General features: G+C 31.5%; 1 protein-coding gene across 1 annotated transcript in view; it reads left to right on the forward strand.

Annotated features, from left to right (window-relative positions):
- LOC139517256 (lysosomal-trafficking regulator-like) overlaps positions 1-19,196 on the forward strand; it is a 70,466-nt gene that overhangs the window by 21,784 nt on the left and 29,486 nt on the right. The window contains exons 5-24 of the mRNA XM_071308096.1: positions 561-642; positions 992-3,582; positions 4,773-4,940; positions 5,429-5,755; positions 6,867-6,933; positions 7,195-7,301; positions 8,353-8,509; positions 8,870-9,142; positions 9,367-9,505; positions 10,420-10,579; positions 11,318-11,489; positions 12,137-12,330; positions 12,946-13,206; positions 14,412-14,612; positions 14,949-15,227; positions 16,001-16,199; positions 16,555-16,668; positions 17,400-17,912; positions 18,334-18,476; positions 18,892-19,061. Coding sequence (XP_071164197.1) covers positions 561-642; positions 992-3,582; positions 4,773-4,940; positions 5,429-5,755; positions 6,867-6,933; positions 7,195-7,301; positions 8,353-8,509; positions 8,870-9,142; positions 9,367-9,505; positions 10,420-10,579; positions 11,318-11,489; positions 12,137-12,330; positions 12,946-13,206; positions 14,412-14,612; positions 14,949-15,227; positions 16,001-16,199; positions 16,555-16,668; positions 17,400-17,912; positions 18,334-18,476; positions 18,892-19,061 — 6,317 coding nt within the window. The remainder of the gene's footprint in view (positions 1-560; positions 643-991; positions 3,583-4,772; positions 4,941-5,428; positions 5,756-6,866; positions 6,934-7,194; positions 7,302-8,352; positions 8,510-8,869; positions 9,143-9,366; positions 9,506-10,419; positions 10,580-11,317; positions 11,490-12,136; positions 12,331-12,945; positions 13,207-14,411; positions 14,613-14,948; positions 15,228-16,000; positions 16,200-16,554; positions 16,669-17,399; positions 17,913-18,333; positions 18,477-18,891; positions 19,062-19,196) is intronic.

Below are 19,196 nucleotides of genomic sequence, written 5' to 3' on the forward strand. Positions count from 1 at the left end.
ATTGTTTCTCTCACCATGACGACGTCAAATTCAATGCACCACTTTGAGTACTTCAGGGATTAATTTCTGTATAAAAATTGTCCTGATGAAGCCTGCCTTGCAGGCGAAACATGTAGACCATAGCAAATAAAATTGCAGACCATTCGAAGTGTTGTTGTCAATTTTGGGTATTGTTTTGAGAATTGATTACTAGCAGATTATGAACATATTTGTCACTATCTATTATATATATATATATGTTGATATTGCTTATATGACCTTGGTAGTCTTAGGAGGTCAACTCAATAGTTTTTAAGATAGTGTCAAGACTAAGATACACATGGAAAAAGGATACATATTATCTAGTCTGTGCCTTATATATTGTTTATTTTAGACTTTTTATAATATATACGTTTTAGTACTTTATAAATCAAATATGAGAATTTGAGTCAAATCGGTGAATATGAATTTGACAGCTATTGCTCCTTTAATGTTGATTGTTGAAAAATTCATAATCCACAATTTGTATATAGGTGTATTTGGTAATTAAAATATGACACAAGACATTTTCTGTATTACAGGGGCTTACAGTTGGAAGAGATTTCAGTAACTTAATTGTATCATTGTTACCATGGTGTCTGAAATTTAAAACTCACTCCCAAGGTAAAGTGAAAGATATGCAAAAGTATACAAGTTTAGTTTCTCTTGATGTTCTAAAATATGTTACTTTTAAAAGAACATGCTTAAAGAATTTATAAGTACTTTTCAACATCTGTAGCTTATAGGAATTACCTTTCAAGATCTTTACTTTCCTATCTGTTTAGCAACTATGGTCTCTCTAAGAAAACACCATGACAGCTGCACCAGCAAACTTTTATGTTCATATGGAAAACTAATATTTTAATATTTGGCCATGTTCAAATTATATATATATATATGAAATGTTCTCATTTCATACATTTGAAAATATTATACAGCATTTATGATATAATTGAATAACTATATTTTATAGATTTGAAATTTGTATCAGATGAAGATGTTCTTCCATCTATCAGCTCATGCTTCTATAACCTACATAAATCCAACAAATGGATGCAGTCTTGCCAAAGAAGGGATAAAGTTGTTCCTAAAACCAAGCATAGAAAACCAATTAAGAAGCCAGTAAACTATAGACCAAAGAAACAAAGAGTAATATCTGAGAAAGAGCTTGAAACAACCGACTCTGAAGAGGATACATTAAACGTTCCAGCTTCACCCCCTAAGTTTAGAAAATCTAGACATATGTTCAGGCATAATCCTTATGTTAGCTTTGGTGGCAAAACTATTCAGGATGAAGAGAATGCTTCAGAGGAAGAAAACGAGGAAATAGCATTGATTCTTTCTAGGATTGATGTGGATAAAAAAGAAATGAGCCCACCAGAGATCTCTCAACTTATACTAGACTTACTGTTAGAAATTTGTTTGCAAGATTTAAATCAAATATCACCTTCTAAAGTTCTTTCACCATCAGTGTTGCCACATCTTACCCATGTTTTAACTAGTTTTTATCCTAAGTCAAATATTGACAATGAAAAGATCTTAGCCAGTGAATGGACAAAAACCAGTAATATTCACTTTCAGAGGAAACTTTTACGTGTTATTATAACATTATGCGGGGCCATAGCTGTTCAACAGAATGGAGTCAATATTATTGCTGGTCACAGGTGCTTACAAGATTTATTAGACATTGCTCAACAGATTTATAATTTGCAAAATATTAAGAAGGAATTATCAGCCGGAAATCATACCGAAGTAGAAAATGGGAGTAAGAATAATTTTGATTTAGATCTTTGTTTTCTTACAGAAATTGTTCTTAGTACCACTGTTTTGCTTGACATAATATTCCAGTGTTTACCACTAAATCTTGTTTTCATCAGCAATGCTGTCAAACTTGTTAGAGATTTTATAGATGGAAATGGTTTCATATTGCTTGACTTTGTCCTGTGTCATTTGGACTTTTTGAGAACTCAGTCATATACACATTCTGATTGGTCTCATTCAGAACCAATCAGACTTATTGATTCATTTTTGAATACATTGAAATCAGTAAAAGTTAACTATATACATTCAATGAAGTGTCTGAAGAATAAACACCAAAGATGTGAATTTAGTGTGTATTTCAATCACCATCACAATATTCTAGGCAGTTCTTACACTGTTTTCCAAGAGATGTCGTCTGCTGAAAAACAAAATGGTGGAAAATCAGAAGGTGTGTGCCTAATAGCATCATGGTGCACTTTTCTTCTGGACATTTTGTTTAAATTAGAATGTAAGCTATCAAGAATAGAAATATTGAAGACATTAAGTTTGTCTGGTATATGCTGCTGTATGAATTTAGAAGTAGTAGTAAGTGGGGTGCTAAAATGTTTGCCAAAATTTTCACCTCCTGTACAAAACTTTGCTTTAGAAACGATGAATACCATAATACTTGATAACTTTTCTGGTAGAAAATTGAACCGCAGTGTCTATGTGGAGTCTAAATCTCCACCTTTTGCCTGTAGTGTTTGTTTTGATAGAGGAAGCTTTCAGGCAAATAATGAATCGGGGAATGCCCATCTTGCTGTTGATAGTGGATTTTCTAGTCATGGAATGAAGATAGAGAAGAAATTCTCTGATTTTGAATTTTCAAAATGGTCAGTATGCAACATGTACAAGGACATCTTATTTTCCCAAAATCAGCAGTTAGCTGAATTGACTTCAAAACAATTATTAAATCTTGTTATAAATGGAACTGAAGATTTGAAGGAGGAGCTTTTCTTTCGAGTCTATACATTTACGTTTAGCTCATTTTTAGGAACATTAAGGTCAAATTCACCGTGTTCATCTGAGGAAGAACAAAACAAAAATGTTGAATTTTCCAAAAAAGTAAAAGTTCATTGCTTGTCAGCTTTACCCAACCTGCTTGAAGTGGAATCTGTGTTGAATGAATTCTTAGAAAACAAAGGCATAGGAAGAATATGTCAACTGTTAGAAGATGAAAGTTTGAGAAATCCTGTTTTAAAGATTTTTGAAGCGTTGGTGATCTTAGATCAAGGAAAGTTAACTGATAGTGATATTATATATTCTCAAACAAGCACCTTTTCACAAGTCTTGCCAAAAAATGGCCTAGTCATTAAAGCATTTATTGGTGGTCTTGCCAGTAAGACAGCCAAGGATACATGTATGGGTGAAGAAACAGTAGATATAAATGATTTTGTTCAAATGTTTGACTGCTGTGATGTCCAATTTTGCTGTCAGAATTTTGCCCATGTAATGACTACAAATATGCCTCTGCTTGTAGACATGTGGGAAACATGTGCCAGAATTTGCCTTTACAGCAAACGATTTGTATTTCACTTTCAAAACTCTCCGTGTCTAAAGATAGCAGAGAATGCCTTGTTAGTGATTATTAAGCAGTTACTATCATTTAACAATTGTGATTTGCCTGAAGGATCTGAGGACTCTGAACTAGACCTCGACATTAGTAAAGTCCCGACAAACTCCAGCAATTGTTATCTTAAACTGATGTTGATGAAGTCTTTACTGATTATATGCAGTGCTTCATATAAAAGTCTTATTAAAAAGGTATGTCAAAAAGCAATTTTATGAGACAAATATTTTGATTTTGTTTTGTTTAAACAGACCAATCACTTTTGAATAACATGAGACGAGGGGTAAATTTCTGTGAGACCTTTATGCTTTATAAAAAACGATAAAAGATATGACATCTACAGGTAAAGATACAATATCTCCTTCACTTCTGTTACAAAATGGTTTTGTAAATAAATTGTAGTATGGTCAGATAGTTACATGTTATTGTATCATGTCACTGTGTAATATAATAAATAAGTTATCAACGAAAAATCAGTTATCAACGAAAAATCACCTATCAACATTCTGTATCAGTCACTAAATAGATTCAAGATTAAATAGTGCACTTTTGTTTAAATTCAGTCAAGTTCAAATTTTGAATTTTTGTAAACATGTGTTGGACATAATGAATGTAGTGACCACTTGAAATGTTGACACAATGCTATCTGGACAAGAGTTATCTGAGGTAATTCAGTTTAAAAAGTACATTCAGAAGATAACATGAAAACCTTGTTTGCAAGTACATTATATGTAGATAATTGGTTAATTCAGCATCTGAAATTTTATATTACAATAAATGTGTTCATGTTTTTGTTTTTTAAAATTGAAAAAAATACTTGAAACAAAATTGGAGGACTGTGAGAAATTCAGTTTGAGACTGAAGACTATAGCAAATTCAACTGTGTAAAATACATTTTCACAAAAATGACTTCTAGCTGACATCCATATGTCCTTCATTATGTGTTGATTAAGTTTAAATCAGAACACCACAGTCATTCAACTCTCATCAGATATAAGTTTGCATAATAAAGTAATGAATTGCTTCTAAATGATTTTGGTGAATGTTCCAGTATTGTTACTAGTTTTAATTGCATGTAACTCTTAAAAGTAGCAGTTTTTCCATATTGGCTAAAAAAGAGAAAATAGTTTTTTTGTGTGAGTGGAAATTGATTTTCTAATAACCAGTCACATCATATAATTCTTTCAAAATATAAGATTTATTGTTCTTGGGTTAAAAATATTTGTATACAATTGTCAATATAGAGATAATTTATGCATTTATTTACATAGATGAATATGATTATCTGCAAATGATTAGCATAACACTACTCAAATAGAAAAGTAACATTGTAATAAATGTAACAAATTATTTTACATGACTGATATACATTATTTTTTTGTAGGATGGACAAGAGATTAGCATGTGGTCACGGCTGAAAGAGGCATTCCAAGGATGCTCAAAACTCCCCCCAACCAAAGTCAAGACAGTTTGTGACATCATCTTGTCGTCTGCTATGCCAAAGAAAACAACTGTGTTTGATCACTCTAAACTCGAAAGCTTAAGTGAATTGGTAATTAAAAATAATATTATAAATATAACAGCCAATGCATAGACATATATTCAATTCAACTGGTTAAGTTGTTTTTAGTCTATAAAAAATACCGATAGATGTTCAACAAAATCTCGTGTAGGTTGTTCAATGTAAATGTGATTCAAAAACCATAGTAAAAAGATGAAAAAAGTTTACACTGCACAGAAAACTGAACATTGGGGAACACAAATCCCCACAAGATGGAGGGTAAACTTGGTAAACTGGGAGTGTGACCAACTTCTTCTCCACAAGAGGCATCTGTCAAATTGTCATCACAAGTACTGTTTAAACTTTTTTACGTAAAAAGATAATTACAAAAATAAAAGAATTATGATACTGATAAGCTGAAATCCATACATTCAGAGTTTTTTTCAGTGAACTTTTAAAATGTCCTAATTTAAATATATTTTAACATGTTCTTGTCCTCGTATTTTCATCTGATGGAAAATTGTTCTTTTATATTTCAGTTTATTAAAGATGATGACATTGATGATGATGAGATACGCCAGTACTTACATACAACTAGTGATGAAGACTACGACTCTTTGATGTTTGGGGAAGGTGGTTACTATGGTGACACTGAATGTGGATCAGATGACAATAACATACAAATAAAATCCATGGAGAATGGATATGGAATGGAGATTTACCCTGCTGTTTTCAGGATTCTAGTAGAATTGATGATCAAAATTCAGCACGAAGAAAATATAACAGATGTATTAAGTCAAATTCTTCATAAGTTGTTACAGACATTGAGAGCAAGTCATAAAGCAACACAGGCAGTTTGTCACGAGGTAAATTTATGTCAATTACTGTTAAGACCTGTTAACATAACCTGTGTAAACTTGTAGACAATGCTTATTATCACAAAACTCAAATCTAGTTTGAATTTTAGTGGCGTTACTTTTACTGTTTTAGAGTTATATCCCTTTACAAATGAAAAAAAGTAGTAGGTCCAGTAAGACCCCTTTTTGGACCCAAAATAAAGCAGTTTTACAAAATTGTTAAAAGTTAAACTTTTAGGTATTTATTGGAAAGTAGAATGCTTCTGCTACATAAATATGGACTGTTTTTTGACAATACAATGCACATATATTTGGTACTACCATCATTAAGTCTTGCTAAATTACTTAAATCTTCACAATTTTAGTTAAATTTTAGACAGTTTCCGTCTTAAATGAAAGTGTCCGCATTTGTGTTCATTCTCAATATTGAAATGTAAGTTGTATTTGATGATAATACATAACATATATAAAGGTTGAGGATGAACAAGGATGCGGCCACTTTCATTTTTGACAAAAACCATCTGAAAAGTGACATTTTTTTGGCATATTTGATACATTTTTCATATTTTTAAAGCTTGAGTCGGAGCGCTTTTAATGAGTAACTCAGTTAAAATCTTTCACATAAACTAATTAAATCAACTTAAATAGACACTTAAGTGTTTAAAAAGTCTCCAAAATATTTCGTTAGAGGAACCTGAAATTTGAGGCCAAAATCGTCCCTTACCGGACATACTCCTTTCTGAAACATTGGTTTCTTTTCTCTAACTTTAGTTTGCCTCAACCAAATGTTATGAAACTTATGCACAATGCTAATCACCAGAAAATCACAGATTAAGTTTGTATTTTGGTGGCATCACTTTTATTGTTTTAGAGTTATGCCCCTTTACAAATGGAAAAAAATGCTGAATTTTTCATTTTAGCTCTCTAATTGAAGTTAGCATCAACCAAATGCTATGAAACTTATAAACAATGCTTATTATCACTGAGTTATGTCCCTTTATAACATAATTTGCAAGCAAGGACATTTATTCCTTTGCAAATCAATATTAATACGTCTGTTTAATATACTGTCTTCATACTGAATTTTGATCATTAAATTCGGTTAAATACTATATTATAGGGACTGCTTGAGGATATACTTATAGGATTTTGGACATTATTGATAGAAGACAATGGAGGAACTTCAGGTATGGAATAAAATATAAGGCTTTAAGTTGGAAATTTTTATTTTTTTTGCAAATTAATTAACCTTTAAAACATACTTGAAAATGCAAACAGCTACTCAGACAAATAATAATATTTGTATTCTGATTTAGTTTAAAAGAAAAACATTTCTTTTGCAATTTATTCCACATGTTAAATTAGTTATTTTGCACTATTTTATTCGATTGTCCCAATTTTGAGATAAAAATGATATTCTTATTATGTCTGTTCTTATTTTGTTTCAGTAAGGAATTCTCTCCTGTCTCTTATACAACTACTGGCTCAACACAGAGTTACTTCAATCGAGCTGCAGAAAATACTTCAGTTATTTAATTACGCAAACATTCCTCAGGTAATGATATTGTTTATGTTCATAAAACTTTTTTACTTGTTTACCAGATTGTTATTTTTCTTCACAGTTTCGATAACTGAAGGGTACATGTATTTGTCAAGAACATAACAACCCAATGACACAAAAATATTGTGATGTATTCTGTACTTTCTTTTCATATATTTTAAACCAATCTCTGAAATTTTAATATAAGAGCTCTCATAGACTTTTTATATGCCCGTTTACAAAAGGTGTATTATAGTATATCCTTGTCCAACTGTCTATCTGTCGTCAACATGTCAGACATTAACTCAAAACTGCTTTAACCAATTTCCATAAAACTTTAATGAATTGTTTATATCTATTGATGAGAGCTCCCTTTCGTTTTTGATAAATTTTAGATTTTATGTTTCTGTGTTACAGGGTTTTATTCATTAAAAAAAGGGTGATTTTCCAGCTTTCGAACAATAATTCAAAAATGCTTTTACCAACTTGCAAGAAATTTCTATGAATTGTTTATATCTGTTGACATGAGCGCCCTTTCGAATTTCAGATTTATGTTTTCAAGTTACAGGGTTTTATTCATTAATAAAAGAGGGATTTGTCAATTCTCATGAAACTTTGGTGAATTGTTTATATCTATTGATGTAAGCTCCCTTTTTATTTTCATAAATTTCAAATATGACATGGAGAAGTAAATAAACCTTATTCTTTGAAAATGTGACAGGTGTATCATCCACTCATGGTGCAGCTGTTTATTTAAAATGTTAAAAGTAAAATGACAGACGTTGACACTTTAACAAATTTGTTGTGAATTATTAAAAGAAGGACTTTGTGTGCACATATAATCAATATAATACTGTAAATTCAGAAATTATTTCGATGTTTTTATTATTGTGAAAAATGCAACAGGTTATAATCGCAATATTTAAAAAGATTTTAAAACAGGATTTTTCTGAATATCGCAAAAATTAAAGTCGCATTTTAGTCTAAAATGACAAAATCGCAATAATAAATGCAGGCAATAATTTCTGAATTTACAATACCTGAAATACGATTTTATGTTATTCAGGAATTACTATTATCAACATTTCTATCGATTGTTGAGAATTCTACGTCACAGCCGCATTGCAGTGTAACGTTTCCATGTAAACGTACATTTGAGGTGTCACCTAAGTCTGGTCTGGTTCAGTCAACACTAAGAATAAAAGATAGAAAGCTGTTGAGTGGTGAGTAACACATATCTTTTTACCCCTCCTGCAAGTGCGTTTCATGTTCAATTTTCACATCATAGATGCCACCTCTCAAACCTATACCATATCTGTTTCATTTCTTAGAATGCACATTTTATTTCTTAAAGGAACATGATTTTCAAGATATCTGTATTTAATAAGTTATTTTAAAAATAATTGATTGAACTATTGGTATCCACAAATCATAGCATAAAAGATCTTTCTTTATGCATAGCCATAATAAGAAGTACATGCAATAGTCATAATGGTTATTATGATCATTTCTGAATCCGAATGAAAGTCTTTTATCTCTATCTTAAAACTTTGTATTTGATTTAACATTTTTTCTTACTGTAGGATCATATTCCCCATTCTTTGCCAGTGTATCTTCTGTAATGAGCACATCACCAGATGTTTATGAGACTGGCCTAGATTTATTTGATACTACAAGTACACAAGATGTCTGGGATATTGCTGCAATGTTTATTCCAATAAAAGGGTTATCATGGCCACCATTAGAGCAAGGGTTGACAGTTGCATCATGGGTAAAACTATCTGAAGATCAGGAAAATATTGTGAAGATTTCAAAGACAAAAAGTGGAAACCATGTCTATTTTTCAAGTTCAGAAGGTAAATTGATACTTGTTTGCATGATACATATTAAAGACTGACAGAGAAAAATAGGTTAGACTTGTCAACATACTTAATAAAATTCTGACTAATTAGAACAGTTATCCTATACCTAGACATTGTTTAGCTTTTTGTAAACTTTTTAAATAAAATTACAGTCTAAAGTTAACAAGAGTTTTGGTTTCTGACATGAAATATAATGAAAGTTTCTTTAAATTTTGCAGTATTTGGTTCAAGAGAGCACCTGTTTCATGGCAAATGTAGCTTGGAAATATCAGACTTTTTTCATCTTGTATCCATTGGTAATACAGAGAAAATGTTAGAAGTATGGGTCCATAGCAAAAGTGGTTACATACTTGTAAGGTATGTTTATGTGAAAAATTAGCATCTTATATATTTTACTGTACTGATTCAAGAAAGTGAAATTGTCTTATCTTTATGTGGAAATATACTATTTTGTTTAGTCAAGATAAATATAGAAATGTTCCCAATGAAACTTTTTTATGCCCTACCTACGATAGTACAGGGGCATTATTTTTTCTAGTCTGTGCCTCTGTTCCTTCTTTCGTTCGTTCGTTCGTCCGTCTGTGCGTCCGTTCGCCCCACTTCAGGTTAAAGTTTTTGGTCAAGGTAGTTTTTGATGAAGCTGAAGTCTAATCAACTTGAAACTTAGTACACATGTTGCTTATGATATCATCTTTCTAATTTTAAAGCCAAATAAGACTTTTGGCCCCAATTTCACGGTCCATTGAACATGGAAAATGATAGTGCGAGTGGGGCATCCGTGTACTTAGGACACATTTTTGTTTTTATCTATTTAGATGGAGTAAGGGTTTAATTTATAAAGTGAAGATACATTTCTTATTAATTTCAAGCAACTTTAATCTATCATTTACTAATTTGATAATGAGGCTTGTTAAAGTATGAAGAAGCAAAAAAACAACATTAAAAATATATTTGAAGGCCCCCTTGAAGGTTTTGTAGGACTATGTCAGCCATCTTGCATGTAAAACCCCCATGGGCATTTTGAAAAGTTGGCAGGTATGAGATTGCAACTTTGCCATTTAGAAGCTTCCTTGTAATGTTTACAGATAAATTTATATATATTTAAAGTAGTAACCAATTTGTAATACAGTTAAGTGTATACTGGAATTTTGTTCTTATATTCCCTCCTACATAAGAAAATTTGCTTTAAATAATTTATTAATCAAATTTAATTCTTTTGTGTCTTTTAATGAAACATTTTCATCAATAATTTACTATTGTTAACCCTGTAGATTGACCACAGAATATGGTAAAAGTGGTCACATACTTCAAGATGTGATATCAAAAGAATCTCTAACAAAAGGACATTGGCACCATGTACTTGTCAGTTATAATGAGAAAGTAGAAGCCACTAAAACAGACTCAAAGGATGACATTACCTATTTTGGAAAGGTAAATTCTTGTTTAAAATCTAATATAACATTAAAAAGTATTAGGTAGTCCTGATTTGATATAAAGCCTGAACTGCATTTTACAATTTAGAGTAACAATAAGAATCACTCATAAGTCATAATCAATGAATTGTCATTGATGACCTATTTTACATATATGAAATATCAAAGTTAAAGGGACCATCATTTGACCATTTTTAGGTAAAGATTGAATGAAATGCAATCAAAACCGTATGGGACTGACTTGATAACTAAATCTTCCAAGGCTTATCACTACCTCTTTGATACACAAAATATAGTGCATTGATCAAAACATTCTATACATCCTATCCCTGAACATTTCCAGAAATTTAACGATGTAATATATGCTCAGATATTCCAGGTACAAAATGATTCTACACTTGTCAAGAAAATTACATAACTTTTGCAAGGTACAGGAGTCTAATATCTGTTCTAAAAATATAAATTATGTCATTGTTAACCTTACTTTAAAAATTGGAGTTATCTTCCAGTGTCTATAATAGCTGTTAAATCAACAACAACTACTGCAATATTCAATTTTACTTCCCACTAATAAATTGAAGCAATCTATTCCGTCAGTGCTTTCAAGCGCTTTGATTTTAGCATGTGAGATGAAATAGCAAAAATACTTCTTTCTTTTACTCAATGTGAGACCAACTACTTCAGAAGGAAATGCAATCTGGGTGCATATAAGACAATGTGATTGTTTTTTTTTAAGGTAAAACTTGTAATAGATGGATGGAGGTCACAAGAAATAAAATTAGAGCATCAACATTCTGTAACTAGAAAACAGATGGACAGGATTCCATTGTTGTGTATTGGACACTCATGTACTGATCCTGAACAATCCAGTCAGACACTTACTCTTAGCTCTCTCATGATACTTGAAGGTAAGTACTTATCTAGTGAAGGCATGTTATAATGTTATGAATGATAATCTTGGCACAGATTACAAACTTCCTTCATTTAATTTAGAAAGCAAAATTGTTTCCATTGCATTTTACCAATAGCTGGTGGTTTTGTGCTGGGATGATATAAATATGCATATTACAATTATATGCACTAAATCTATATATACAACTCTGACAAAGCTTAACCCAGTGGGTTTTTTTTGGGGCCCTTTTATTTCAATGCATTCAAAAGTCTTATAGTTTTGTCTCTAAGATATTATTGTCTTTCAGCATAATTTGATGAACCATTGTGTAATGTGATGGAAAGCAGCTGTGCATTTTAATACAACTGGACTAGTACCCTATTTAGTTGATATTAAGTTTTGTTTAAGATCTTCATGATGCTGATTCCATAGCTTAGTTGTAGTATGAGCTTCCAATTATAGCTCAATAGATAATAAAAAAAAATGTACATTGTCCCAAAACAGCTGTTTGGAGTGCCTTATTAACAAATGCAACTTATAAGAGAGCAAATACAACTTGTTAGAGAGCTGAGTAATTTTCTGTCCTCATTTGAAAAGGAATCTGGTATGAAAGGTTGTAATAGTTTTTAATACAATGTTATTTACTGTCAATTTTGCTTTTAGGGAGCAACCATGGCAGTGATGAAGTATTCCATTTGTATGCTGTGGGTCCTAGCTGTGTTACAATAAATAAATGTGATAATGTGAATATGGATATCAGTTATGGGCCTTTACTTACAAAACAGATGGAGCTTCACTCTAAGATGCCAACAGATATTTTGGTGGGATCAAAGAGGGTTGATTTAGATTCATTAAGGGTAAGTGTTATTAAAGAATTCAAACAGTTTAAGGTAATAATATTTGTAAATATATTTAAGGATATAGACCTTTTTATACCCCATTTATGGGCATTATTTTTCTAGTCTGTGTGTCCGTTTGTCCGTCCATTCGTCATTAAAATTTTAGGTCGAGGTAATTTTTGATGAAGTTGAAGTACAATCAACTTGAAACTTAGTACACATGTTCCCTGTGATTATTCTTTCTAATTTTCAGGCCAAATTAGAAATTTTCCCCCATTTTCACTGTCCACTGAACATAAAAAATGAAAGTGTGGATGAGGCATCCGTGTACTAGGGACACATTCTTGTTTTATTATGTAAAGTTAAAATTTTCATTAAACTTTTTATTTCTAAGGATCATATATGGTTTTGCTTTAGAAGTTTGTCCCTTGGAGAAAACTTATACGTTAGTTAAACAAATGCTTTTAATTTTTGTGGAAATCTCAACAAAATGCAAATTTCTTATTGATTAATTTTCAAACTAAAGCACAAAATTGCAGACAGGAAAGAAAATTGTATGTCAAACTTAAGAATTGACACACATTGTTGTAAATCTATGTACTAGATAGTAATAAGTTGCTGTTTATATTTCAGTCATCTCTGATTTTGACTTTTAACCCACTGATGCCTGACATAGCCTGTTTCTACAGAAATACATCATCACAAGATATGCAAATTCTTGGTCCAAATCTTGGTATCCCTCAGCGTCAGGACAGTGGTAACCTGCTAATCCAACAGCCAATTACAGCTTTGTTTACATGCCAGGCCAAGCTTGTGACCCACAGACATCATAGTCTAGAGAAAGCTTTAGAGGGAGCTGGTGGGATGGAAGCAATTTTATTCCTTGTTGCCAAGGTGAATAGATTATAGATAACTAGTTGTATTTAAAAGAATAAGTTAAAGACATTCAAAGAATGATTATTATAAAATTTGCTGTTTGCGACTTGTCATATATAACATAGACAGAAATTATAGAAATAATAATGAGAGCACAGATTTGTTTATTTTTTAAGTCCATTACTGTAATAACTTAAAGACAATTTGCTTGATTTAATCTGACTTGTACTTGATTACTCTCAACTCGGCTGATTTTTGCTTATCAAGCATTAGTGACAGTGTTATAAAAGAGGGACAAAAGATACCAAAGGGACAGTCAAACTCATAAATCTAAAACAAACTGACAACGCCATGGCTAAAAATGAAAAAGACAAACAAACTACAGCACACACGACACAACTTAGAAAACTAAAGAATAAACAACACGAACTCCACCAAAAAACTAGGGGTGATCTCAGGTGCTCCGGAAGGGTAAGCAGATCCTGCTCCACATGTGGCACCCGTCGTGTTGCTTATGTGATAACAAATCCGGTAAATAGTTTAATTTGGTAGGTCACATTCAGGAAAGGGAAGGGGAATGTAGTTACGACGTAAGGAATATATCCGATATCATTTGTGATACGGTTTTTCCATAACGGTCAACCAACTCGTGATGGCGTCCGTAAAATTTACAAGGGATGATTTCAACTTCACCATTTGGAACTCTTGGTTTAATAGCTTCCTTGTGAGCAGCAACCCTCTATCAAGAAAATCATGATGGAAATGCAAGCACACAGTGTTATAAATTATCAAGTAATGTTATGCTTGTCCATGGGCAATTCTATGAAAAATGAATAGATACAATGTAAATTATTTTGATTCTTAAGGAATATTGTACAAAATTCACCTGAATGGAATGTGGCATTGAAAGTCATCAAATTCAAAATAACTAATTATTTATTTTCATGAAAAAATGTATTAGGACATTGTCAATTTCTGTTATTCATGGCTTACTGAATACCTTAAATTGGAATAAGTTGGTGTAGGGATAATTCGGTCAAAGTTTTATTCTTTGTGTGTATAATTTTGGTACCAAATAAATTAAACAAAATATGACTACAACAAAAATATCCAATTTCAAAGTATTATAATAGGAAACATATTCAAACAATAACAGGTTTTTACATAAATCATACAACTGTACAAGTCTTAACTTTCAAGTTGTTTTTACATAACATTTCCAGGTTTTTGAACTAAACAATTGTGACAACCATAAGCAGGATTCCTTACATGAGCTGCTTCAGTCCAAGTCTTTACAGATCTTGTTTGCTCTAGTAAACTTTTCTACATATTCATCGAAAGACTTCATGATCATAAATGGAAATCAGCTTCTAAATAGAGTACTGACCAGCTCAAAGGCTGTCTTAGGATTTCATACACTGAAGGTCAGTAGCTTTTAGTAGGAAGGAGGTCCGTTGACCCCATATATTTAAACTATCTCCATATCATAAATAATTCAAATGGCTCAATTACTACACCTATCAACTAGAACCAATCCTACTTATCTTTTATAATCAATTAAACTCACTGAATTGATTTCTTTGATTTCCGTCCTTGGTATAAATGATGCCTATTGACTCATTTAAATCACTACACGTAATGCATATTTTAAATAGACAGTTTCTGTACTAGAATACTTTCAAGTTGAATTGTTTGTTCCTTGATTAATAAGATTTCGGACGATGTACATGTTTTTATTGAATATTATTTTTATTTATTAGGTTTTGCTTGATGCTGCAACATCTGAATCAATGCTGCGCTTTGAACAAGATGGTACCCTAGTAATGAGAAGGAAATCAGAAGCCATGATTACAAACATTTCAGTGATTGTTGACCTTCTGCTAAACTGGAGGATTTGGGAGGGAGCAGACGACAGTATACTTGTGATGATATTCCATGTGTTAGCATCATTAGTTCGAGATGATCATCCACATCAAGCCTTTAATCTTAAACAGTTTCATTCTATAAATCTGATCAGTAAGATTTTTAAAATATATCAGGTAAGTCAAATTTATATTCAATACATTTTTTTGGGAAATTGCAGGGACTTGTAGAATACACTGAAATTGTTATACCCTTTGTACAATAGTAGGTCTGGTCTATTGTCATTGTTCATGATCAGTACATCCAATATTTCATCCATTATTCAGTTCGTCGAGGTTAAGGTTGTTAATCTGAAAGTGGAGGTTATATTAACTTGAAACTTAGTAAGAATGTTCACAATGATATGAACTTATGAAACTGTATGCCAGATTACATTTTTTACCCTGATTTAAAAAAGATGCTGAATCAGCTTTGTAGGTATTGTGATTAAGACAGTAAACTACCAAAAGATGCATACCGGTAGCCAGTGGGGGTTCGGGGGGGCACAGAAAACCCCCCTTGAAAACAAATAAGCACTGTTAAAGTCAACGTTCTGTTCAAAATGTGACTGTTAAAGTCAAGTTCATGAATCCAAATACCCCCCCCCCCCTTGGAAATTCCTGGCTATGGGCCTGAGATGTTTTCAAGATTCTTTGATTAGTAGTTCAATGATGTATGCATTTAACCACAAATCAAGTCGATATCATATATAGTCTAAAACTCTAAACACTTAATTAATGAATAAGGTTGAGGTGACTTGAATGAATTCATGAATTCACACAAAATTACACAATGGTCAAAAGAATACAAGATAGATTTGTTTAATGTACTCAACTAATGAAAAGAAGAAAAAATCTTGGTTAGGACCAGCTTTATACTTGTTATATTGTACCTATATTTTATTCAATAGGAAAAAATTCAAGACAACATGAAAGCCTACTCTGCTGAGATTGCCCAGTCTGTCATCAGTATATTACAAAGCATGCTGGGAACACCACCAGACATTCACCTAATCATGTCTATATGTGATTTTCTATTGTTTGTACATCCTGCAACAAATTCCTATGTCAACCATACAAAAAACAGCTTTTATTTTGTAACATGGTGGAGTAAGTTTTGTTTTAGCTGGTAAACTTGTTAGATCAACTGAAATTTCCATTCATTTAATATTTTAAAGTAAGCAAAAAAGTAAGGCATAATGTCCTTACATAATTTTGAAAATCTTGGTTGATAGGTTGAAATGGAAAATTTAAGAAAATTTTGTTAATGAAAATCATATTAAAACTTTCAGTTTATTATAATGTTGTAATTTATATTGCAGGTGACCTGTTGATTAGTTTGGAAAAATAATAATTCATTTATCATGCATTATTAATAAAATGTGGACAAAGTTAAACCAATTTTTGTTTAGAATTTATTTTATTTCAAAGATAAGAAAATATTTATGCAATAGTATTATTTCAGATGAAAAGTCTCCAAGCAAGAGAAAAGACAGTATATTTGTGAAGAATTCTATGAATATAACAAGCACTCCTCATGGTAAAAAGATTGAAAAACAGACATCAAATGAAAATACAGGTAACAAGTGATTTGCTAGGGTTATATCTGAAAATCTTAAATATTCAACTACTTTTGAAACTTCATTCTTCATGGGTGTTTTGTTATATCAATAATGAAGTTGTTTTAAGAATTATTTGTATATTATAAATGGAATGCCAGATTTTCTTGTTTTAATTTTGTTTAATATTGAAATTAATCTTAAGTGGGATTTTATGATTTTACAGAAATTATTTTTAGTAAAATTAAAAGTGTTATGAAATCCCTTTTATGAATGAAAGATGATGTGTGACAGCAATCCAATGATGCAATATAATCAAAGACACCTAGAGGTCAACATGTGGCCTTCAACAATAGACATGTGTATAGTTTTAAGTTCTAAAGTTCTAAATGCTAGGAATCTGACAAAATTGCAAATAAATTTAAGGGGGTTAATTAAAGATCTGCCAGTAACACTTTTTAAAATTCTAAATAGCAAAAAAAGAAAACCAACCAAAACTGATTAAGATAAGACAAATAAATATCCCTGACAAAGTGTTTAACCTGGGAAATGTACATGGCCATTGATGGAGTATGTTTTTATAGGCATTTTAAAAAATACTTTTTTCTGTCATATGCATTTGATGTTTTGACCTAGCTTCTTAGTTGAAATGTCAAAAAATCTATCAACAGTGCCAAACAATGCCATGAAACTACTGCATTTTCCCAGGTAAGTAATACAAACTTAAGTTTACCATCATTCTTTCTTACAGAATTCAAGGCTAAAAGAATTTTGGATTGGAGTAAAGACAACACAATAACAAATCCTGAAGATTCTAGTAGTCCAGGATCTGATATAGATAATACTATACAGACAACCAAGAGTGATGATCTATTAAACAAAAAGACAGTAAAGACTGAACTTAATTTGTCAGAAGATAATGAAGAAATAATAGAAACAGTATCAGATCTGGAAAAATCAGATAGTGGAGGCAATATGACTCCTACTTCTGAAGATAATAATAAACATAAGGAAAGACAACTGTCAATTGGTTCCTCTGGTGAAAGGAGATTTTCTATTGGCTCGTATGAAGGGACTTCACCTGACAAGATCACTAAGTTATCTTTGTTAAAAAAAATAGGAGCTTATGCCTCATCTGGTTCCCTGTCGAGAGAAATGTCTACAGATGATGAGGAAGGATTGTATGCTCCACGACCAGAGGTGGATTTTGATGAAGATGATGACGAACTAGAAGCAGAAAAAGGACTGGTTGCTCTTTGTGTTGGTATGGATTATAAATGTTTTTTTACTTAATTTCAAAAAAAATTTAAAAGTTAAGTTCCTTTTGTAATTTATTTGTATTTAAAATATTGGTAGACCATATGATTTTGATACTCAGCACATTAAAGTGCCCAAATGTTCATAACAAACTTGGAAATTTTGAATAGGGAATCTTACTTCAAGGTTGCTATGCTTGTTTTCTCCATCGTCTTTCCTATGATTCTAAGAAGTTTATTTCCAAGGAACTTCAATTCAAAGCTTCCTGAAATTTAGTATTAAGCCGTCATTTATAACTGTGTGATTGTCTTTAATCTGGTAACTTACTGTTTTCCCATTACTGGAAGTTGGGTATCAATTGTGAGCAATAGTTCACAGTCCATCATGTTTATCTAATACTTATAACAATAAAATTTGATCTATTATAGGTTTACTAGAAACTTTGACTAATGTGATGCTAACACTGCCAGACAACAAGATCAGTAATGTATTTCAGAAGGTTATCAAACCTGACATAGCTCTAGTCCTAGCTCATCATAGTTCTCCTCAGATTAGAACTGCTGTCATACAGGTAAATAGTGGGGCACTGATGTCTGATTCATTAGCTTCTTTTAATTTTGAAATTGAGTGAATAAGGTTACTAAACCCAGTAAAAATATATGTTATGTTGTAATAAAAATCTCTTTTAAATGTTTTGACTTTGCATTTTTATGCCCCTGCTGTAGTGGTTCTATTTTCTCTAACTTTAATTTGCATCAACCAAATCATACTTATACACAATGCTTATTACCTCAAAACTCAGATCAAGTACACAGTTTTGTAGTGTCTTTTTTACCAATCTTGAGTTATGTCCCTTTATAACCTTGTATGCAAGAGTTGGCATAATCTGTGTTTCATGGGCACATTCTCCATTAATTGTGATGCTGACTATATCAACACGCTAAAGTTAATTTATATTACGACTATAATACTCTCTTTTTTTGCAGGTTATTAAAGCCTATTTATTAAGAGCTGGTGAAAAATTGGTCGAAGAGTTTATGCAAAAACAAAGTTTCCAACTACTAGCAGTACAGCTACATAATTATCCAACACATACAGAACAAATAGAAGAAGTGGTTTCTTTTATTCTTGGAAAACCATTTACATTTGAAATGAGGTATGTTTAGAACATTAAAAGTTAGAAAAGCTAGATTGAAGAATTGACATATTTATGGAAGACAGAAAACAATGAAGATTTATCTCTTTGTATAAACCATTTAAGTTTAGATACATATGAACTTAATATCTAGAA

This window comes from Mytilus edulis, chromosome 3 (genome assembly GCF_963676685.1).
Source record: "Mytilus edulis chromosome 3, xbMytEdul2.2, whole genome shotgun sequence".
Lineage (NCBI taxonomy): Eukaryota > Metazoa > Mollusca > Bivalvia > Mytilida > Mytilidae > Mytilus > Mytilus edulis.